At 37.7% G+C, this 22,217-nt stretch overlaps 1 protein-coding gene across 1 annotated transcript in view; it reads left to right on the top strand.

Annotated features, from left to right (window-relative positions):
- Positions 1-22,217, top strand: part of ERICH3 (glutamate rich 3) — a 116,106-nt gene that overhangs the window by 32,392 nt on the left and 61,497 nt on the right. Inside the window, exon 8 of the mRNA XM_023549646.2 lies at positions 15,011-15,191. Coding sequence (XP_023405414.2) covers positions 15,011-15,191 — 181 coding nt within the window. The remainder of the gene's footprint in view (positions 1-15,010; positions 15,192-22,217) is intronic.

The following is a 22,217-nucleotide window of genomic DNA, read 5'->3' as shown; positions in this document are numbered from 1 at the left end:
ACAAAAAGAACATCGAAGAGGAAATCACCAAATCAATGCCATTTACAGTAGCCCCCAAGAAGATAAAATAAAAATAGTTAGGAATAAATCTTACCAGAGATGTACACTAAAAGACTTATACAAAGAAAACTACAGTACGCTTCTGCAAGAAACCAAGAGACTTACATAAGTGGAAAAACATACCTTGCTCATGGTTAGGAAGAATTAACATTATAAAAAGGTCTATTCTACCAAAAGCAATCTATACGTTTAATGCAATTCCGATCCAAATCCCTATGACATTCTTTAATGAGATGGAGAAAAAAATCACCAACTTCATATCCAAGGGAAAGAGGCCCCAGATAAATATGGCATTCCTGAAAAAGAAGAACCAAGTGGGAGGCCTTACTGTACCTGATTTTAGAACCTATTATACCACCACAGTAGTCAAAACAGCCTGGTACTGGTACAACAATGGAAACATAGACCAATGGAACAGAATTGAGAATCCAGACATAAATCCATCCACATATGAGCAGCTGATATTTGACAAAGGTCCCTAAAGAGTTAAATGGGGAAAAGACAGTCTTTTTAAAAAATGGTGCTGGCATAACTGGATATCCATCTGCAAAAAAATGAAACAAGACCCATACCTCACTCTGTGCACAAAAAAGAGCTCAAACTGGATCAAGACCTAAATATAAAATCTAAAACGATAAAGATCATGGAAGGAAAAATATGGACAATGTTAGGAGCCATAATTCATGGCATAAACAGTACACAAAACATTATCAAGAATGCAGAAGAAAAACTAGATAACTGGGAGCTCCCAAAAATCAAACACCTATGCTCATTCAAAGACTTCACCAAAAGAGTAAAAAGATTACATACAGACTGGGAAAAAGTTTTTAGCTATGACATTTCTGATCAGCGCCTGATCTCTAAAATCTACATAATACTGCAAAAACTCAACTTCAAAAAGACAAATAACCCAATTAAAAGATGGGCAAAAGATATGAATAGACACTTCACTAAAGAAGACATTCAGGTAGCTAACAGATAGATGAGGAATTGTTCATGATCATTAGCCATTAGAGTAATGCAGATGAAAACTACAATGAGATTTCATCTCACTCCAACAAGGCTGGCATAATCCAAAAACCACAAAATAATAAATTTTTGAGAGGCTGTGGAGAGATTGGAACACTTATACACTGCTGGTGGGAATGTCAAATGGTACAACCACTTTGGAAATCGATTTGGCACTTCCTTAAAAAGCTAGAAATAGAACTAACTACCATACGATCCAGCAATCCCACTCCTTGGAATATATCCTAGAGAAGTAAGAGCTTTACACGAACAGATACATGCACACCCGTGTTTATTGCAGCACTGTTGACAATAGCAAAAAGATGGAAGCAACCAAGGTGCCCATCTACGGATGAATGGATAGATAAATTATGGTATATCCGCACAATGGAATACTATGCATCGATTAAGAACAGAGATGAATCTGTGAAACATTTCATAACATGGAGAAACCTGGAAGGCATTATGCTGAGTGAAATTAGTCAGTTGCAAAAGGACAAATATTGTATAAGACCACTATTATAAGAACTAGAGAAATAGTTTTAACTGAGAAGAAAACATTCTTTTGTGGTTACGAGAGGGTGGAGGGAGGGATGGTGGGAGAGGGGTATTCACTAATTAGATGGTAGACAAGAGCTACTTTAGGTGAAGGGAAAGACAACATGCAATACAGGGGTGGTCAGCACAACTGGACTAAACCAAAAGCAAAGAAGTTTCCTGAATAAACTGAATGCTTTGAAGGCCAGTGTAGCAGGGGCAGGGGTTTGGGGACCATGGTTTCAGGGGACATCTAAGTCAATTGGCACAATAAAATCTAATAAGAAAACATTCTGCATGCCACTTTGAAGAGTGGCGTCTGGGGTCTTAAACACTAGCAAGCAGCCATCTAAGATGCATCAATGAGTCTCAGCCCACCTGGCTCAAAGGAGAAAGAAGAACATCAAGGACACAAGGCGATTATGAGGCCAAGAGACAGAAAGGGGCACATGAACCAGAGACTACATCATCCTGAGACCAGAAGAACTAGATGGTGCCTGGCTACAACCAATGACTGCCCTGACAGGGAACAAAACTGAGAACCCCTGAGGGAGCAGGAGAGCAGTGGGATGGAGACCCTAAATTCTCATAAAAATACCAGACTTAATGGTCTGACTGAGACTAGAAGTACCCCGGTGGTCATGGCCCCCAGACCTTCTGTTGGCCCAGGACAGGAACCATTCCCAAAGCCAACTCTTCAGACATGGATTGGACTGGACAATGGGTTGGAGAGGGATGCTGGTGAGGAATGAGCTTCTTGGATCAGGTGGACACTTGAGACTATGTTGGCATCTCCCGTCTGGAGGGGAGGTGAGAGGGTAGAGGGGGCTAGAAGGTGCCAAAATGGACATGAAAAGAGAGATTGGAGGGAGGGAGTGGGCTGTCTCACTAGGGGGAGAGTAATTGGGAGTATGTAGCAAGGTGTATATAAGTTTTTGTGTGAGAGACTGACTTGATTTGTAAACTTTCACTTAAAGTACAATAAAAATTATAAAAAAATAGCATCTTACTTTGTTCTGTATGATTTTGACTCTTAGATATTTGTAGAGACTTTGTTTATGGGCTAATATATGATCAGTTTTGGAAAGAATGTGATTATCTAAATGATAAAAAAAAAAAAAATAGGTACCCCAAAAAACACCAAACCAAGCCTAGTGCTGTCGAGTCGATCCCGACTCATAGCAACCCTATAGGACAGAGTAGAACTGCCCCATAGAGTTTCCAAGGAGCGCCTGGAAAATTCGAACTGCTGATCCTTTGGTTAGCAGCTGTAGCACTTAACCACTATGGCACCAGGGTTTCCCAAAATGATAGGTACAGGGTTCTATAAATGTCCAATAGGTAATAAATATGTTGCTCAAATTTCTTTATCGTCAAAAATTTTTATCTGCTTGGACTTATTCTCCATGATTATGAATTTGTAATTATGTCAAGTTCCTTTTCATAAGTATTGACAATACTTTGTTACATGCTCACAGTTTTAGGATTACACTATTTTACTGGTGAAATGTTCTTTTATTATCAAAAAATGATTCTCTTTATCGCTTATTACTTTTTTGCCTTAAGTTTATTTTGTTAATAGTACTTTATATTTTTATTAGTATTTAACTGGTGTGTGTGTGTTTACTGTTTTAAACACACACGCATGTACCCACATATATGTAATCCTTTACTTTCAGTCTTTTTATGTCTTTAGGTTTAGGCTTTAAATGTGTCTATGCAGCATTTGGAAGGTTATGGTTATGTTTAATTCAATCTTAGAATCTCTGTTCCTTTATTAAGTGACTTTAACCCAATTACATTTTTTTGTGTAGGCTTACTTCCACTATGCTAGTTTGTATATTCTCTATTTCTCATTTTTTTTTTTTTTATAGTAGCATTTTATGCTATTTATTTCTACTTCCTTAAAACTTTCCTCTCTTGGTTTCTATGACCCTCTACACTTATGGTTCTTTACTATCTCGTTTTACCTCTTATCCTGTTCCTTTGTGGCTCTGCTTTGTCTTTACCCCCTAAATCTAGCTATCACAAAAAGCTTGAATTTTGACACTTGTTTTTCTATTCAAGATACAGTTATCTTCTTATATGGCTTTAATAGACTAATAAATATCTCTTGAATTTGTCACTATCTCCTGGGGTCTGGGGTACAGAGTAAAATTTTTCAGTAGGAAGAGTCATACGCTTTTACTTTAGTAATTAGGCTTGTTTCGTTTATTGTATTTTTACTCAAATAATGGGCACGTTCTACGTTCGTTTGCTAGTTGCGCTCCCCGCCGCCACAAGGTATTTTCATAAGTACCTCTGTGCCAATCCTCTTCCACATATTGCTATTAAAAAAAAAAAAAAAATTAGCATAGTGCATTTATGATAATATCTCACAGGGGCAGGGAAGACATGGTTGGCAAACTAACATAGAAGACACATGTTATTTGTATAAAAATATGGTAATTCTAGAAAAGATTCATTTAAGGAGAAATGAGCCTCATGACTAATTTACACATTAATTTCACTTTTTCATTTTATGATCACGACCCCCAAATAATCCTTCAAAACACTCTTAAAAGGAAAGAGAGTTAAAAGGCAAAAAAAAAAATGACATCCTTGTGGCCCACCACCTGTTTGTTCCTCTATGAATGTATACAGCAACATGATCCCTGGCTTCTGTGATCCCCATCTCTAGGGAATGATCAGTGGAACCAAACGATGAGGTGTGGTGACCCACAATCCAGTGAGTTGCCTCTGTGCCCTGTTGATTTGTCCCATTTTGATCCAGAAGCTGCAGAGCTTTATATTGTTTTTACAGAACCCATGAGACTAATTACATTTTGGACTGAGATTTTTCTTACTCACCTCCAGATTTTTGGGTTCCCACTCAGGATTGAATTAGTCTGACCTTGATGATCACTCATGATACATAGCCAAAAAACCAAAACCAAACCCATTGCCGTCAAATCAATTCCAACTCATAGTGACCCTATAGGACAGAGTAGAACTGCCCCATTGGGTTTCCAAGGAGCACTTGGTGGGTTCAAACTGCCCACCTTTTGGTTAGCAGCCATAGCTCCTAACCACTACTCCACCAGGGTTTCCATGATGCATAACAATCTACTAAAAATTTGGTTGTTCTCAAACACAGCTTTTCTAAATGTGAAAACACAGGCTTTCAAATAAGAACATACTTTACCATTATGTTTATCAATTAAAAAAAAAAAGTTCGTCTTTATTTCTTGCGTGTTTTTTGAAAGAGAGGGCAAGAGCTGAGCCAGCTTCTCAAGTGCCATATTTCTCTTAAAGCGCGACCTTTTTGTCTAGTCTTCTGGGCTCAAAATCCAGGATTCTTTCTTTTCTCTGTGTCACAAAAACAAAAACAAACAGTTGCTGTTGAATTGATTCTAATTCATGGTGGCCCCATGTTTGTCAGAGTAGAACTGTGCTCTATAGGGATTTCAATGGCTGATTTCTCAGAAGTAGATCGCTGGGTTTTTCTTCCAAGATGCCTCTGGGTAGAGTTGAAACACCAACCTTTCTTACTGTTTGCATCACCCAATAACTCCCTCTGTATTACATATCCAGTCAATTTCTAAGTCCTCTAGATGAGAGCTGTCCAATAAAAATATAATAAAAGCCACATATATAATTTTATGTTTTCTAACAGCTACATTTAAAAGGGTAAAGGAAACAGGAGAAACTAATTTTAACCATATTTTTAATCAAGTATATCCAAAATATTATCATTTCTACATGTAATCAATATAAATTTTTTTAATGAGCTATTTTACGTTTTTATATACAGTATCTTTGAAATCCAATATGTATTTTATACAGCACTTTTCCTTCAAATGAGTCACCTTTCGAGTGCTCAATGGCCACATGATGCAAGTGGCTACTGTTTGGACAGTGAGACTGTAGATTGCACCTTCATAATGTCTCATGTGTCTACTGATACCTTTCCTTTCACATTGCTATATCTCTAATTCAGGGGTTTATTAACTTTTACCAGGACTATTGCAACCATTTACATACATACACACTTACGTTCTGCCTTGAAATCATCAAAAGGCTCAATTCAGCTTTTATTTATTTTGACAAGCACTGTGCTAGGTACTGAGGTTACCAAGATGAATAAGACCAAATCCTTGCTCTCAGAAATATTGCAATTTAGCAAGAAAGACAGAAATATCTACAATTTACCATGATACATTGTGATGAATACTATCATAGTGGTGGAATGAAGTATAATGGGAACACGGGGAAGGAAATATTAGTTCTGACTGCAGATCGAAGAATGCTTTAGAGAGAAGGTAACATTTGAAATGGACTTTGAAAGATGAGTAGGCAGTTAGCAGATAGAATAACAGGTCAGAGGGTTAAGGATAGGCAGGGGGAAAAAGAGTAGGCAAAGTCTGCTTCAGTTCCAGTGTATCCTACATGGTTTTGTTGTCGTTAGTTTCTGTGAGGTCAGCTGTGACTCATGATGACCTTATGTATAACAAAACGAAATGTTGTCTGGTTCCTGTGCCATTTTCATATTTGTTGGTATGTTTGAACCCAAAAACCAGTTGCCATTGAGTAGATTCTGACTCATGGTGACCCCATATATCTAAGAGTAGAACTGTATTCCATAGCATGGCTGATTTTTTTGGAAGTAGATTGCCAGGTTTTTCTTCTAAGGTGCCTCTGGGAGAACTTGCACATCCAACCTTTTGGGTAGCAGCCAAACACTAACACTTGAAGTTAAATTAAGCTTTGTAGAATAGCTCCTGACACACTCCTCACTTGTTCAGAACCTTCACTAGCTGCCCCTCTCCTAATGAAAATAGAAAGTAGGTGTCTTTCAGATTATGGGACACTTTCTAGCACTCTCTCTTGCTCCTATTTATGCTAACTGAACTACTCCCTACATCATCAGCTGGTTGGTCCACTACATTGCCCCTCTGCCTTTGCTCTTTGTGTTACTTTCTGTCAAATTTCAAATTATCTATTTTATTTTCTCATTTATGTTCTATGAAGTGTTGACTTTTGTTACATTTTAGTAAAGTGTGGAAATTTGTATATGATGATGACAATGATTATATCCATTATTTAGTAAACTTTTGCCTTATGCTTGGAGTATTTTACATACAATTTCTTGTTTAATATGCACAAAAAAACAGAATAATAATTTATTATTATTTTAATAATTTACAACACCAGGAAGTATAATAATTTTACCATTTTAGAGGTAAGAAAACTGAGGCAAGAAAGATTAAATTACTTGCCCATTACTGACCTGACAGCCTGGAGAAACCCTGAAAGTATGGCCCCCAGAAACCCTTTTAGCTCAGTAATGAAGCCACTCCTGAGGTTCACCTTTCATCCAAAGATTGGATGGGCCCATAATACAGAATGAGACAAAAGGGGCACACCAGCCCAGGGGCAAGGACTAAAAGGCAGGAGGGGGCAGGAAAGCTGGTAATAGGGAACCTAAGGTCAAGAAGGCAGAGTTTTGATATGTCTTGAGGTTGTTAACCAATGTCATAAAATAATATGTGTACTAACTGCTTAATGAGATGCTGGTTTGTTCTGTAAACCTTCATCTAAAGTACAATTTAAAAAAATCTAGAAAAAAAAAAACTTGCCCAAGGTCACGTACCTAATTAGTAGCAGACTGAATATACAAACCTAGGAGGCTGACACTGCAGAGTTTGCATTGTAATTCCCACATACACCCAAGTTATATGGAATTCATTTAGAAGACTCTTCTCTCAAAACTTTGAAGACGTTAATTATAGTTGGTGAGATGTTTCTTCAACACAGAAGCTAGGTAAACCTCTAACCAATATTTCTATTAAGAAGGCAAATGCTTTTTTTCTTTAATTTGCCCGTGAGTACCTGAGAGAATGAACAAATCTGTCTTGGAAGAAGTACAACCAGAAGCAAGAATGGTAAGCCTACATCTCACATAATTTGGACATGTTATCAGAAGGAATCAGTTCCTGGAGAAGGACATCATGCTTGGTAAAGTAGAGGATCAGAGAAAAAGAGGAAGACCCTCAATGAGATGGACTGACACAGCGGCTGCAACAATGGGCTGTAGCCTAACAACAATTTTGAGGATGGCGCAGGACTTGGCAGTGTTTCATTCTGTTGTACATAGAGTTACTATGAGTTGGAACTAATTTAACGGCACCTAACAACAACACCAACAACAATGACCTGAGAGATAAGAAGCCCTGGCAGCGCAATTGGCTGCTAACCAAAAGGTTAGTGGTTCAAACCCACGCAGTGGCTGTGCAGGAGAAAGACCTGGCAACCTGCTCCCATGAAGATCATAGCCTAGGAAACCCAATGGGGCAGTTCTACTCTGTCATATGGAGCTGCTAGAAGTTGAAAATCGACTTGACCACACCTAACAACAACAACACCTGAAAGTTAGTAATGATGTATAATCAGACCCACCCTTCGCAGCCCCCACCTCAAAGGCTCTACGCTCTACTGTGTATTTTGATATATTGTAATGGGATTCAATCTCTTCCTTTCTTCAAAAGGACTTTGTTACTTCTCTCATGACTCTTACCCATATTCTGCTTAGTATCGATTCTCATACACTTTACTATTCTTTCTACTCCCAGATTGTGAAACTTGTTGAGAAAAAACATTAGATTTAGCTTATCATTCAATCAAATGTGTTTATTATTACCGTGTTACATAAATAGGTATTCAGTTTTATTATTGTATGAAATATTAAACTCTTAATTATACTTTTTAGCTTAGGTAAATATCATGGAAATCAATTATGCCTTTCAGACCTGGATCTCTTTTCTCCGATGACAAATAAGGCCTAAGAAATGTTAACTTTGCTAGGGAAATTGGGCATTTATTTTGTTTGACTTAATTTAAAAAATCATTTTCAATTTCTATTCTAGCCAATGCATTAACTTCGTATTTTTCTATTGGTTTTTCTTACCAGTAAAGTCAGTTTTGAAAAAGAAAAATGTAAACATCACCATGATTTAATATATGGTAATTCAACATATCTCAGAGTAGGCTTGATTTATTTCAGACAAACACTTTCATTTAAGCGATGTTTTTGCTTAAAATTAGCATTGCAGTTTTGTAAATACATAACTAAACGGGCTTGAAAATACAGTTAAAAGCCGATTCAACAGTCAAAATGTCTTAGGAGCTCCAATTGTGAACCAAAGACCTGGAAGAAAGAAAGAATCAAAGCTGCTTTTGGGTGTCATTGCAGCAGTCAGAACTCAAGGGCAGACTTCTTGAGTAAGAGGGGCAGACTTTTGGAACTTCTCACTAAAAGTGAAATCTAAGTGGATAATTTCTGGCCCGTAACAGATCTACTGAATTCATTCTGTTAAAGGAGATGAAGAAGGGAGGGCTCATGTATCAACTCTGGATTATCAAATTCCATACCTTTTTATACCTCTAGAAGGATTGAGGTGTTTCTGGGCATGTCAGGGATAAGCATGAAGTATGGATTATCAAAGATCCCTGGTGTCACAGTGGTTAAGTGCTTGGCTGCTAACCAAAAGGTCAGTGGTTCAAACCCACCAGCTGCTCCATGGGAGAAAGATGTGGCAGTCTGCTTCTGTGAAGATTTATAGCCTTGGAAACCCTATGGGGGCAGTTCTACTCTGTCCTATAGGGTTGCTATGAGTTGGAATTGACTCAATGGCAATGGGTTTGGGTTTGGTTTATGGGTTTTCAGGATTCACTGGGTGGTACAAATGTTTAACATACTCGGTTACTAACTGACAAGTTGGAGGTTTGAGTTCAACCAGAGGTACTTTGGAAGAAAGACCGGACAATCTGCTTCCAAAAAACCAGCCATTGAAAACTCTATGAAACACAGTTCTACTTTGACACACATGGGGTTGCCATAAATTGGAATCGACTTGGTGGCAACTGTTTTTTTATGGGTATCCAGTGTTCAGAAAAATGAACAAGAGGAAAATGAAAAAAGGGAGCAGTAAGGCAAATGAGGAGGAAAGAGAGAGCAAGGCAAAACGAATGAGAAAGAGAAGAAACTAAGTAAATAGACTGAAGAGAGATTCCTAGCTGCTTTCTGAACCTTCAGGATGTGAACACTACAGCTTCTCCCTTGGGCTACTGTCAGCCCTGGAGGTACAGTGGTTAAGAGCTCAGGCTGCTAACCAAAAAGTCGACAGTTTGAATCCACTAGCTGGTCCTTGGAAACCCTATAGGGCAGTTTTACTCTGTCCTACAGGGTTGACTATAAGTCGGAATTGACTTGACAGCAACGGGTTTATTTTTTGGCTTGTGGGAACTGCTACTGTGTGTCTTTATTGTCAGACTTTTGTGTCAATCTTTACTTAGTCTTAATCACCAAGGGTGGTGTTTGGCTCAACACAGAACACTGTGAATCAGTGTTCACATTCCAGTTTCTTTTGGGTTCCTATAAATGCAGGACGCTCCTGATTCAGGGTGGGATCAAATCGCTGTAGCTTTTAACTCAACAAAACACTGTATGTAGAATTCATAGTTGTTCCATGTCTGTATTCAGTTAAATCAACATTTACTAGGTCGCTGTGATGCAAAGTACTAACTGAAAGGTTGGTGTGGGCGGTTAGAACCCACTCAAGGCACCTTGGAAGGGAAGGCCAGGCAATCTGCTTCTGAAAGTGCACAACCTTGAAAACCCTATGGAGTGCAGTTCTACTGTGCACATATGAGGTGACCACGAGTCGGAATCAACTAGATGGCAAGTGGTTTGGTTTTTGATTACTAATTACTAGGAGCCAGTGCTGTGCAGGGTGTAGAAGGCTTAAAGACAGATAAGACACCATTCTTATCTACTGAGGAAGATGAATATAAGGAAATAGTTTCAATATGATGTGATTTGTACTGTTGTTGAGACCTAGTCACTTTGAAGACTAAGGTGTGCCTGACCCAAGCCATGGTATTTTCAATCACCTCATACGCATGTGAAAACTGGACAATGAAATAAGGAAGATGGAAGTAGAATCGATGCATTTGAATTATGTATTGGTGAAGAATATTGAATATAGACTGCTAGAAGAATGAACAAACCTGTCTTGGAAGAAGTACAGCCAGAGTGCTCCTTAAAAGTGAGGATGGTGAGACTTCATCTTGGATACTTTGGACATGTTATCAGGAGGGACCAGTCCCTAGAGAAGTACATCATGCTTGGTAAAGTATGGGGCCGACAAAAAAGAGGAAGACCTTCAAGGAGATGAATTGACACAGTGGCTGCAACAATGGGCTCAAACATAGCAATGATTGCAAGACTGGGCAGTGTTTCATTCAATTGTACATAAGGTCTCTATGAGTTGGAACTGACTTAACGGCACCTCACAACAACAGAGATTAGTAACAGGTTTTAGTGTCTGGGCCATTAAAATCAATATGGCTGTTGAGTCTTTAAATGTAACATGTTGTTGAGTGCCATCAAGGTGATTCCAATATATAGCAACCCTATGTGACAAATTAGAACTGCTCCATTTGGTTTTCTAGGCTGTAATCTTTTCAGGAGCAGATTGCCACCTTTCCCCTGAGGGCTGGTAGGCGGGTTCAAACTACCAACCTTTCGGTTAGCAGCCAGCAACCAAGCTCTAAACTGTTGCATCACCAGGGCTATTTCAATATAACATAGGAAACTGCAATGGTTGAGAGACAGTAGGGGTTAGATGAGGTAAGACTTTTTACGTTGTGTCAGGAACATCGGACCTTATCCCATGAATACTGGATATATTTGGGGGATTTTAGGCAGATGGTTCACATTATTTAGTGACAATAGATCACTCTGATATCCAGGAGGCAGGGAATTTTAAGGAAGATCAGACTGAAGATCGGGAAACCAATTAGTAGGGTGACTATGCATTCCAGTTTCCCAGGAACACTTCCATTTTATGCCCCCCCATCAGCATAATTTTTAATAATACCACTTTCATTCTCTGTGTGTCCCAGTTTGGATGATAAATTCTAGGGGTCTATTGCAGTGGTCCTGTTAGACTTTATGATGTCCAGAGGTTATCAGGCCTTGAATGGATGGAGCCTAACACTATAGCAAGAACAGGCATTTTTAACATCAATGTCAAAAAACCAAACCTGTTGCTGTCCAGTAGTTTTTGACCCTGTAGTACAGAGTAGAACTGCCCCATAGAGTTTCAAGGAGCAGCTGGTAGAATTGAACTGCCGACTTTTGGGTTAGCAGCCGAGCTCTTAACCACTGCATCACCAGGGCTTCTTTAACACAAATACAATTCCTTAAATCCACCCTTCTGAGCTGGGGTAAAGAGGTCCCAGTGAAAACTTAGTAGGCCTCAATCACATGCTTAATATTGCAAATATGTAATGACTGACTTGATAACCACTTAGTGGGCTTGCTGCTTTATTTGTCAGCCCTGATTGCACTTGCCTGAGAAATGAGAAGGAAAGTCAGCAGCAACCAGTAAAGAAAGTAAGAAAGGTTGCCTTTAGTGCAGGAGTGTGCAGGGGTGTGAGGCCTCAGCCTGTTCTTGAAACGGAACTGAATTTTCATTGAAGATTTTGATACTTGCTAGGGCGGTGAAACCTTGTTAAAGTTTCATCAGTCTGGGGTCATCATAACCTTGGAAGATGGTAAGTACTGCTGCAATTTAGTCAACTGAAAGAAACAATTGTTCGTTTCCTAGTGCATGTATTTAATCACGAGCTGTCACTCAGGCCTCCTATTAGAGCCCAGAAAAAGGTTACCTGGTGGCAATAATTGGGAAATGTTTTAAAAAAGAGGATGAAGCAACTAGACACAGGAGAAAAGAGATGTTGATATCAGAAATGTGTTTTAGCAGGAAAAAAAATGTGAATAAGAGGGTATGAAAAGGATGAAGGGCTGCCATTTTCTTTATTTTTTTAAAGTTTCTCCCTCCAGTTTCTCATTTTGCACGTGTGAGGCAGGCCTTTCCCTCAGTCTAATCCCACTATTACCTTCTATTTATATAGTGCTTATCTCCTGGAAGCTCTCAAGACTACCTCTAAATCCATGCTGCTTTAGAAAGTGTTGCTTAACAAAAAAGGAATGCTTTTATTTAATCAGTCACATCATTAAGTGTTCTAGCAGGAGCTCAGGGCTGGATTTGCTTTAGGCCTGCTGCTTGCTTGTTGGGCTGCACACATGCAAGCCACAGCTCCACTGTTGCCCAGGCAAGGGAAAACACAGGGTTATGATTTTGCAACTAGGAGCCGGGCCTGCCACCAGCATTTGCTTTCTGTGATTCGAAGAGATGTTTCTAATCTGCAAAGAATTACCCAGTTTGCTGATTTACTTTTATGACCCTTATGTCCCTGAAACTATTTCTGTCGATCGTCTCTCTATTTGGAAGCTAAGCCTACAGACAGGACAATTTGCTTGAATTTTAAACCTTGGTCTTTCCCCCCATTTACATTTGTTACACTGTTATTTGCAGAATTTCATCATATTTATTTCCTCAGGTTTTTGCTTCAGAGAAGTGAAACTGAATGAAAAATAATTCTCTAAGGAGAAAGGAGATGGGTTTGGAGATGAAAATATTTTAGTGCTCCTTTAGAAATTTTGTTGAATCTTTGTTATTCTTTTTAAAAATGGCGTGCTTCCAATGTATCTATAATTCAATGAACATCAAATTCAAATGATTTCCTTGGATCAGCTAGAAGTTGGCCTCTTCACATTTTTCATCTAGCTAAAAACTGATTTTCAGAAAAGCAAAGTTGGTTAAAAATAATGCCTCTCCCATGCACAATTCTCGTGGCTGATGATATTCCATAAAGTGTTCCACTGCTAACTGTAAGGTTGGTGGTTCAAACCCACCAGCCACTCTGTGGGAGAAAAATGTGGTAATCTGCTTCTGTAAATATTTACAGCCTTAGAAACCCCATGGGGCAGTTCTACTCTGTCCTATAGGGTCACTATGAGTCAGAATTGGCTCTAAGGCAACGGGTTTGCTTTTTTTAGTTTTTATAATGTTCTTACAAAGTAGCCTTAAAGTCTCAAATTTCCCGGTCATTCTTATTTCCCCGCCACCTCTTCCTTCTTTTCCTTTTTCTGCTTCTCCTTCTTCATTTCCGTCTTGGAAGCTAGGAGGACGCTATGCTTACGCAAGATTATGAAAACACCTAAAAATAAATAAAATAGGAGGCAAGGAAGAAGACATTGCTTTGCATCCCTGGCACATAAGTTTATTGCATATTTTATAAATAATTTACATTGAGCAAAGCTATAGTGTATCAAACAGGTTTATGAGGTGATTGAAAAAACTTTGTTGGTTATATTGTTCTGATATTAAAAATAATGTTAATAATACTGGTTTTTCATTTAACTGAATGTTACCTGTGAGACTGAATAGTCTGAGACATATAACTGAGTTATCCCTAATCCTCACAGTGACTCTAGAGGAATCAAATGTATATGTTCCCCTCTCATATTGAATAAGCTCAGAAAGCAATATATTGCCAATGCTCAATTGTAAAGAGCTCAATTACAAAAAAAACACCAAAACCAAACCCACTGCCGTCGAGTCGATTCTGACTGATAACGATGCTATAGGACAGAGTAGAACTGCCCCATAGAGTTTCCAAGGAGTCCCTGGTGGACTGAAACTGCTGACCTTCTGGTTAGCAGCCGTCATACTTAACCACTACGCCACCAGGGTTTCCTCAGTTGTAAAAGCTGTTGTTTAATCAGAAACTCTGGTGGTATAGTGATTAAGAGTTTGGCTGTTAACCAAAAAAGTGGGCAGTTGGATTTCACCAGGTATTCCTTGGAAACCCTATGAGGTGGTTCTGCTCTGTCTTATGGGTTTGCTATGGTTCGGAATCAACTTAATGGCAATGAGTTTGTGGGCTATTGTTAAATCCTAATCAATGTCTATTCAAATTAGAGTAAAATTATGTCACCAATATTTATTTAATTCATTTGATTCGAATTGTTAAATGAGAACCAGGTAAAAGAAAGCCAAGAACAGCTTCCTTTTAGATTCCCTGAACTTTTTTGCTGTATGTAAAGCACACACACGCACAAAAAATTAAAAAATGACAAACTTTGGCCAATGCCCCAGTGTTCTCGGTGGAACTATAAAGCCAAAATGAATATGTTATAGTCATTTTGAGGGATTTATTTTTCTATAGGACAGAATAGAACTGCCCCAAAGTGTTTCTAAGGGGTGCGTGGTGGATTTGAACTGCTGACCTTTTGGTTAGCAGCCATAGGTCTTAACCACTACACCACCAGGGTTTCCTTATTTTGTAATAGGCTTGACTTCCTGTGTGCTGTGTAGATAACGTTATATAAAGGCTTTGTTGTTAGGTACATAAAAACAGCCTTTACTATTTTTTGTATTACACTGTCATGTGTGAATAAGAACTCTGATTAAAGGGTAATTAGTTAACAAGCCCACCTTTTTGTTTATTCTAGGATTCAAGAAGAATCCATAAGACATCGCTGCATAGCAATGCAGCTATTACAATGATCTATCTGGGGAAAAGTGTGCACCTCTCCTATGATGACTCAGACTTCCGGGATGAAATAAAAGTTTATCAGCAGCACTGTGGTGGGGAAAACCTTTGTGTCTACAAAGGCAAACTACTTGAAAAAGGTACACATAAAATGTGGAATAATGTTTTTAATTGTTTGGAGTTGATGGTACAGATAAGCTGTTATTGATATAATATCAAAACAACTTCAATCACTCTATGAAATTATGCATACCCAGGGACTTATAAACCAGCTGCCTAAAAGTAAATCTAGATTTATTGCTCCGTGACTGAATCTGAAGCAGCTATTTCTCTTGTAAAAAAAAAATGTGGAAAAAAGAATTTGGAGTGATTTAACCCAGTAACAGATTAATTTTGGGATAGAAATATATGATCATTAAAATGTTGCATGAATAAGCTGTCCCTCGAATTACAAGTTAACTATTTGGCTTGCCTTAGTGAATTATGTCATACATTATTCTAGGAGAAAAATACCAGATTGGCAATTTGCTCTTTAGAGGTACGTTGAGATAAAATCACAAATCCAATAAACCTCAGGGTGAATCACACCTAAATAACTTGATGCAGACTTTGGCTAAATGTCTTTTTCAGTACATTTGTGCATTCATTTGATCATAAATCCATGTTTGTGAGCATAAGATAATTTTATATCCAGTGTAGGTTTTCCCATACTGTACTGCAGTGTTTGCCTCCAATATTCAGTTCTGTGGAGCAGCAGTTAAAAAGAAGAGCCGTTACAGGATTATAGTTGTTACTTCTTTGCTTAAAAAACTCTATTTAGAAAGTAATGCTATTTTTACTAATTAAAAGAAATAGTGATATTTGGGTAATCTTGAGATATACTTATGGGTTTAGGGAAGAGTTGAGAAACAAGTGTGGAATTGTTACTTTCGGCCTTTCTCATTTCCCTAATCAAATGAAAACCACCTCCACCAGCACCACCAGTTGCCCTGGAGTTGATTTCGATTCGTGGTCACCCAACGTGTGTCAGAGTAGAACTTTGTTCCATAAGGTCTTCAATAGCTGATTTTTTGGAAGTGGATCGCCAGACCTTTTTTCCCAGGCATCTCTGGATGGACTCAAACAGCCAACCTTTCCATTAGTAGTCAAGTGCTAAACACTGTTTACAAAAACAGTGATTATTTTTTATAAAAATCAAGTACTTAAAGGGAAATGTATAAACTATGTTTTACATATTTAAAATTTTTCAACATAAGAAAGAGTAAATGCTTGAAAGTTAGTTTCATCTATTTATTTTGCCTTGGACAAGTTATGTTGGCTTTCCCAGTGTTCTGTACTGTTTTACCCTTAACCAAAGTTACCACTTAACTGCTGTCTATTTAGTGTTTTAGTGTTGAATGTTAGTTTTAATTCAAAGTAATACGTAATGTTGTTGTGTGCCATTGAGTAGAACTGCCCTATAGGGTTTCCAAGGTTGTAAATCTTTGTGGAAGAAGATTGCCACATCTTTCTCCTGCAGAGCAGCTGGTGGATTGAAACTGCCAATCTTTCGGTTAGCAGCTCGGCTCTTAACCACCAGGGCTCTTTGTAGTGTATATGATGCTCGATAATGCTAGAAGCTATTCTCCCCATTTTGTATATTGGCTGAAATGTAATTTAGTTTGGTTCATCTTGTCACAGCATTTCAGAGTTTGTTCTTCCCATTGTGTAGATGAGGAAACCAAGAGGAGTCCAGAGGTAGAGTGGCTTCCCAAGTTCATTCGTCCAGCTCTGTGCAGAGACAAGAGCAGACCCTCTCCCCTGAATGGGCACAGGACCCCTGCTCAGTACACTCTGGGCCCTGGTTAGCTATTCCCAGTAGCAGGGTTTTTTGCATTTTCATAATACTGGGGGTATGAAATCCCTAATGACAGTGGCGTAGATACATACGCTTATTTTTTTGAAGTACAATTTTCAACTATTAATTTAGAAAAATTACCGAAATTAGCTATGGCCCAAAATTGGAATTAATGAAAATTTTCCTAAGTCTTAAAAAGTCTTAGATCATGTTTATTCAACTAAATGCTTATATTATTATGTCTATATGACTGCTGGAAAACATGGTTCATACAAATGAAAAATGAATGAAGCTTAGTTGAATGAATCTCTGGTAGACGATATACACTGCAGCTGTTATGTGCCATTGAGTGGGTTCGAACTTAAAGTGATCTTATATACAACAGAATGAAATGCTGCCAGGTCCTGCACCATCCTCACAATCATTGCTATGTTTGAGCCCGTTCTTGCAGCTACCATGTCAATCCATCTCGTTGAGGGTCTTCCTCTCTTTCACTGACCCTCTGCTTTACCGAGCATGATGTCCTTCTCCAGGTACTGGTCCCTCCTGATAACAGTACTTCTTCTAAGACAGATCGTTCCTTCTTTTGGTCGTCCACGGTATGTTCAATGCTCTTCATCAACACCATAATTCAAAGGTGTCAATTCTTCTTCAGTCTTCCTTATTCATTGACCAGCTCTCGCATGCCTATGCGGTGATTGAAAACACCATGGCTTGTGTCAGGTGCACCTTAGTCCTCAAGATGACATCTTTGCTGTTTTAACACTTTAAAGAGATCTTTTGCAGCAGAATTGCCCAATGCAATACGTCATTTGATTTCTTGACTGCTGCTTCCATAGACGTTAATTGTGGATTCAAGTAAAATGAAATCCTTGACAACTTAAATATTTTCTCTGTTTATCATGATATTACTTATTGGTCCATTTATGAGGATTTTTTCGATAAGAGTGTAAGACTAAACGTTATCAGAGAAAGAGTGTTACTTGACTCAGTGTCATTTTGCATATGTTTTTATCCTGGGACTGACTTTGCTTATGGCACTGGAGAGTGTTGAATAATACAGTGGAATGGGGACTTGAAGCATTGAGCCCTGTCCACACAATAATTTTGTCTGAGCTTGCCCCTGATTGCCAGGAAAGTAATTGTTCAAAACTGAAAAGTTGGGTGGCTCAGAGTTGACTTGTGCCTCAGCAACCTTAGTGATTTAGCTGGACTGAAAAAATCTGCCCTTTTTTCCAATCAAAGCTGTGTATGATTTAGTGGAATGTGAATCGATTTTTAGAAAATTTCTGTTAAAAAATAAAGAGGATGTTTAATGTTCTGCTTGAGGCAGTAAATTCATTAAAAATGTGGCATTCGTTAGTTTGTCTTGTTTTTTGATGGGAAATAACAATAAAATTAATTACTTAGGAATGTAGCAAGCACATCTTTTATTTTCATGGTAATTCATGATGTCTTGCAGTTTGATTTTAAACATCAAGCCACAAGATGATTGTTTATTCTGCGTACCTATAAAGTCCCTGAATTTTTTCTGCTACTTGTAAAGGGTACAATTTTTTTTTTCACAGACATTTTTCATATACTATGTTCATCCTTTCCCACAAGACAAAGCTTGGCCTCCTAGGTTCCTGTGGGTGCAAAGAATGAAGTAACTCTTTTTCTGGCCCTCTTATAACCCCTCCTTTTTTTGCCCCATTATCTTGTTTTTCCATTACCTGATCCTGTTGTACCTATTTGTGTGTTCCTTATTACTCCCTCACAAACCCAGCAGCCTTCACCGTTCCTCCCCACCCCCCCATCACACACACACACACACACACACACTGTCATCTCACCTTTTCTTGTGCTATTTTCCTTGTCTGCAAATGGCCTCTCTTTCCTCCTTTTATAAATTAAAATCTTACCCATCTTTTAAGTTTCAGTTGAGGCCTGTGCAGCTTCTCCGGCTGCCTTCTACTCTGTTTTATCCCCTTTCTTGATGCCCTGGGGTCTTAGTCTACACCCGAAACCAAAGCATTTCATTATACTCTGATTTATATTCATTTTTTTCCTCTTCTTTTACTCATTATCGTATGTTGATTGTTGAGTTTTTTAAAATAGATTTATTGATGTAAAACTTACATTCATAAAATTCATCCACATACAATTCAATGTTTTTAGAACATAAATAGGATTGTGCAGCCATCAAAAACCAGTCTGAGAAATCTCCACAACCTCAAAATTTCCCTCATGCCATCGACAGATTATACTTGCTGTCATCGCCACTTACGGGCAACCATAGATCTGCTTTCTGTCTCTATAAATTTGCCTTTTCTGGACATTTCATATATATGAAATCATACAATAGTTAGTATTTTGTGTCATGTTTCTTTCACTTAGCATAATGTTTTAGAGTCATCCATTTGTAGCATCTATCAATACTGGTCCCTTTCTATATTGCTGAATACGTTGCATTATATGAATATACCACATTTTATTTATTCACTCAACAGATGATAGACAATTGTATTGTTTCCAGCTTGGGGGTATTATGAATAAAGCTGCTATCAACTTCCAAATACAAGTCTTTGTGATAGACGTGTTCTCATTTCTCTTGAGTACATTCCAGGAGTGGATTTGCTAGGTCATACTCAAGGAATTGCCCCAGTGTTTTACAAAATGGCTATAGCATTTTACATTCTCACTAGCAATGGTGAGGGTTCCAGTTTTTCAGTATCCTCATAACCTTTGGTATTGTCTGTCTTTTTGATTATAGCTATTATAGAAACTATGCAATGGTATCTTGTTGAGATTTTAATTTGCTAGAGGCTAATGAAGTTGAGTACCTTTTCGTGTGTTAATTAACCATTCATATGTTTCCTTTGGTGAATATCTACTGAAATCTTTGGCCAATTTTAAAATTTGATTTTTTTGTCTTCTTATGATTGAGCTATGAACATTCTTTATATATTCGGGATCCAAGTCCTTTATCAGAAAAATTATTTGCAAACATTTTTTCCAGTCGGTGATTTTTTCTTAACGGTGCCGTTTGAAGTGCAAGGGACTTAATTTTAACACAGTCCAATTTATCATTTCTTTTCTTCTGCGGATCATCTTTTGATGTTGTAGCTAAGAACTCTTTACTTAACTCAAGGTCATGAAGATGTTCTCTTAAGTTTTTTTCTAGAAGACTTAAACTTAGTTAAACTTTTAGCTCTTACATTAAGTCTGTTATTTGTTTTGAGTTAATTTTCTGGTTTAGGGTGAAGTAAGAGTCTAAGTTCATTTTTTTTTTTTTTTTTTTAATGTTGGTATTCAGTTGTCCAAGTACTGCTTGTTGAAGGCTATCCTTTTCTCATTGAATTGTCTTGGCACTTTTGTAAAAAAAAAATTACCTGTAAATGCATGGGTTTATCTCTGGACTTTAAATTTGGTTACATTGATTTAAATGCCTATTATTGTGCTAATGCCATGGTGTTTTGATTACTTTAACTGAATAGTAAGTTTTAAAATCAGGTAGTGTAAGTTCTCCAACTTTCTTCTCTTTGGAGTTCTTCACATTTCCATGTAAATTTTAGGACTAACTTGTCAATTTCTACAAAAACAAGCTGCTGAGAGGGATTGTCTTAAATTTATAGATCAATTTGTCACTTTAACAATGTTAGGTCTTCTGATATATGAACATGGGATATCTCTGCATTTGTTTAGGCCTTCTTTTGTTTTTCTCAGCAATGTTTTTGTGGTTTGCAGAATATAAGTCTTGCACTTCTTTTGTTAAATTTATTCTTAAGTATTTCATTCTCAATTAATTTCAGGTTGTTCATTACCACAACATGGAAATAAAATTGACTTTTGTATGTTGATGAAATTATACATTAATTCTAGTTGGTTTTGGTTATGTGTGTTTGTGTATTTTTATGTCATTTGCAAATAAAGCTAGTTATATTTTTTTCCCCAGTGTTGACTGGTTGGATGCCTTCTACCCTCCCTCCCTTCCTCCCTCCTTGTCTACCTTCCTTCTTTTCTCCCTCCCTTCTTCCCTCCCTCCTTCCCTTCCTTTCTTCCACAATGACTTGTAATCATCTAGTGAAGTACTGGAGGATTTCCTTTAGCATTTCTTATAAGGCAGGTCTAGTAGCCACGGAATCTATTAATCTTTATTTATCTGTCAATGTCTTTATTTCACCTTCAATTTTGAAGGACAATTTTGCTAGATATAGAGTTCTTGGTTGGCAGTTTTCTTATAGCACTTTGACTATGTCATTCTGCCTTCTGGCCTCCACTTTTCCTTCAGAGAACTCAACCACTTATTGTTGTTCCTTCATATGAGTTTTTTTTACCACTTGCTTTCAAGATTTTCTCTTTTTCTTTGACTTTTGACAGTTTGATTATGATGACTAAATGTGAATCTTGTTGCCTTTAACCTACCTGGGATTCATTGAGCTTCTTAGATTTTTAGATTAACGTTGTTCCTGAAATTTGGAAGTATTTTTGGTCATCATTTCTTTAAATATTTTTTCTGCCCCTTTCTTCCAGCTTTTTCTGGGACTTCCATCACACGTATGTTTGCATGGTTAATGTTGTTCCACAGGTCTCTGAGGCCCTGATCATTTTTCTTCTTCTTTTTTTTTTTCTGTCCTTCATATTATATGATTTCTGTTAACCTGTTTTCAAGTTCATTGATTCTTATACCATTTCAGACCTTCTGTTGATCTTCTTTTGCAACCTTTACTATAGTTATTTTTATTTTCAACTCTAGAGTTTGTCTGGTTCTTTTTAATAATTTTTATTTACTCATTCAGGCTATTTTTTGAGTCATTGTCATCACACTTTCCTTTAGTTTTTAAACATATTTTCTTTTACACCTTTGAACATATTTATAGTAGCTTCTTTGAAGTTTTTGTCTACCAAGTCTAACATCTGGGGGTACTCAGACAGTTTCTGTTGACTGTTTTCCTGAGTGTAGCTTGTACTTTCTTGTTTCATCCCATCTCTTTTTATTTTTTGTTGAAAACTGGACATTTTAGATAATGTATTATCACAGCTATAAATTCTGACTATTTTCCCTCAGAAGTTGTTATTGCTATTAACTTTTTTGTTTGTTTAGTAACTTGTCTGAAAAAATTGTGAAATCTATCCTTCCCCCATTCTGGTGAGCAGCCAATGATGTCTCTGCTTAGATTTTTTACATTCTTTTTTTAAGTTTTAGGGTAGCCTTTTGGGTTGCCCCTGTGTTTGTGCAGTTTGATGGCAAGACAGTGATTTGTCAGAGGTTTTTCTCAAGGACCTTGAGCCAATAAGGCTCCCACCTTCTGCTAGTGGATCTGTTTGTGGGTTCAGTACTGCATTC

The sequence above is a fragment of the Loxodonta africana genome, chromosome 3 (genome assembly GCF_030014295.1).
Source record: "Loxodonta africana isolate mLoxAfr1 chromosome 3, mLoxAfr1.hap2, whole genome shotgun sequence".
NCBI lineage: Eukaryota > Metazoa > Chordata > Mammalia > Proboscidea > Elephantidae > Loxodonta > Loxodonta africana.
Note: the sequence above shows the minus strand (reverse complement) of the source record. Positions and strands in the feature narration are given on the sequence as shown.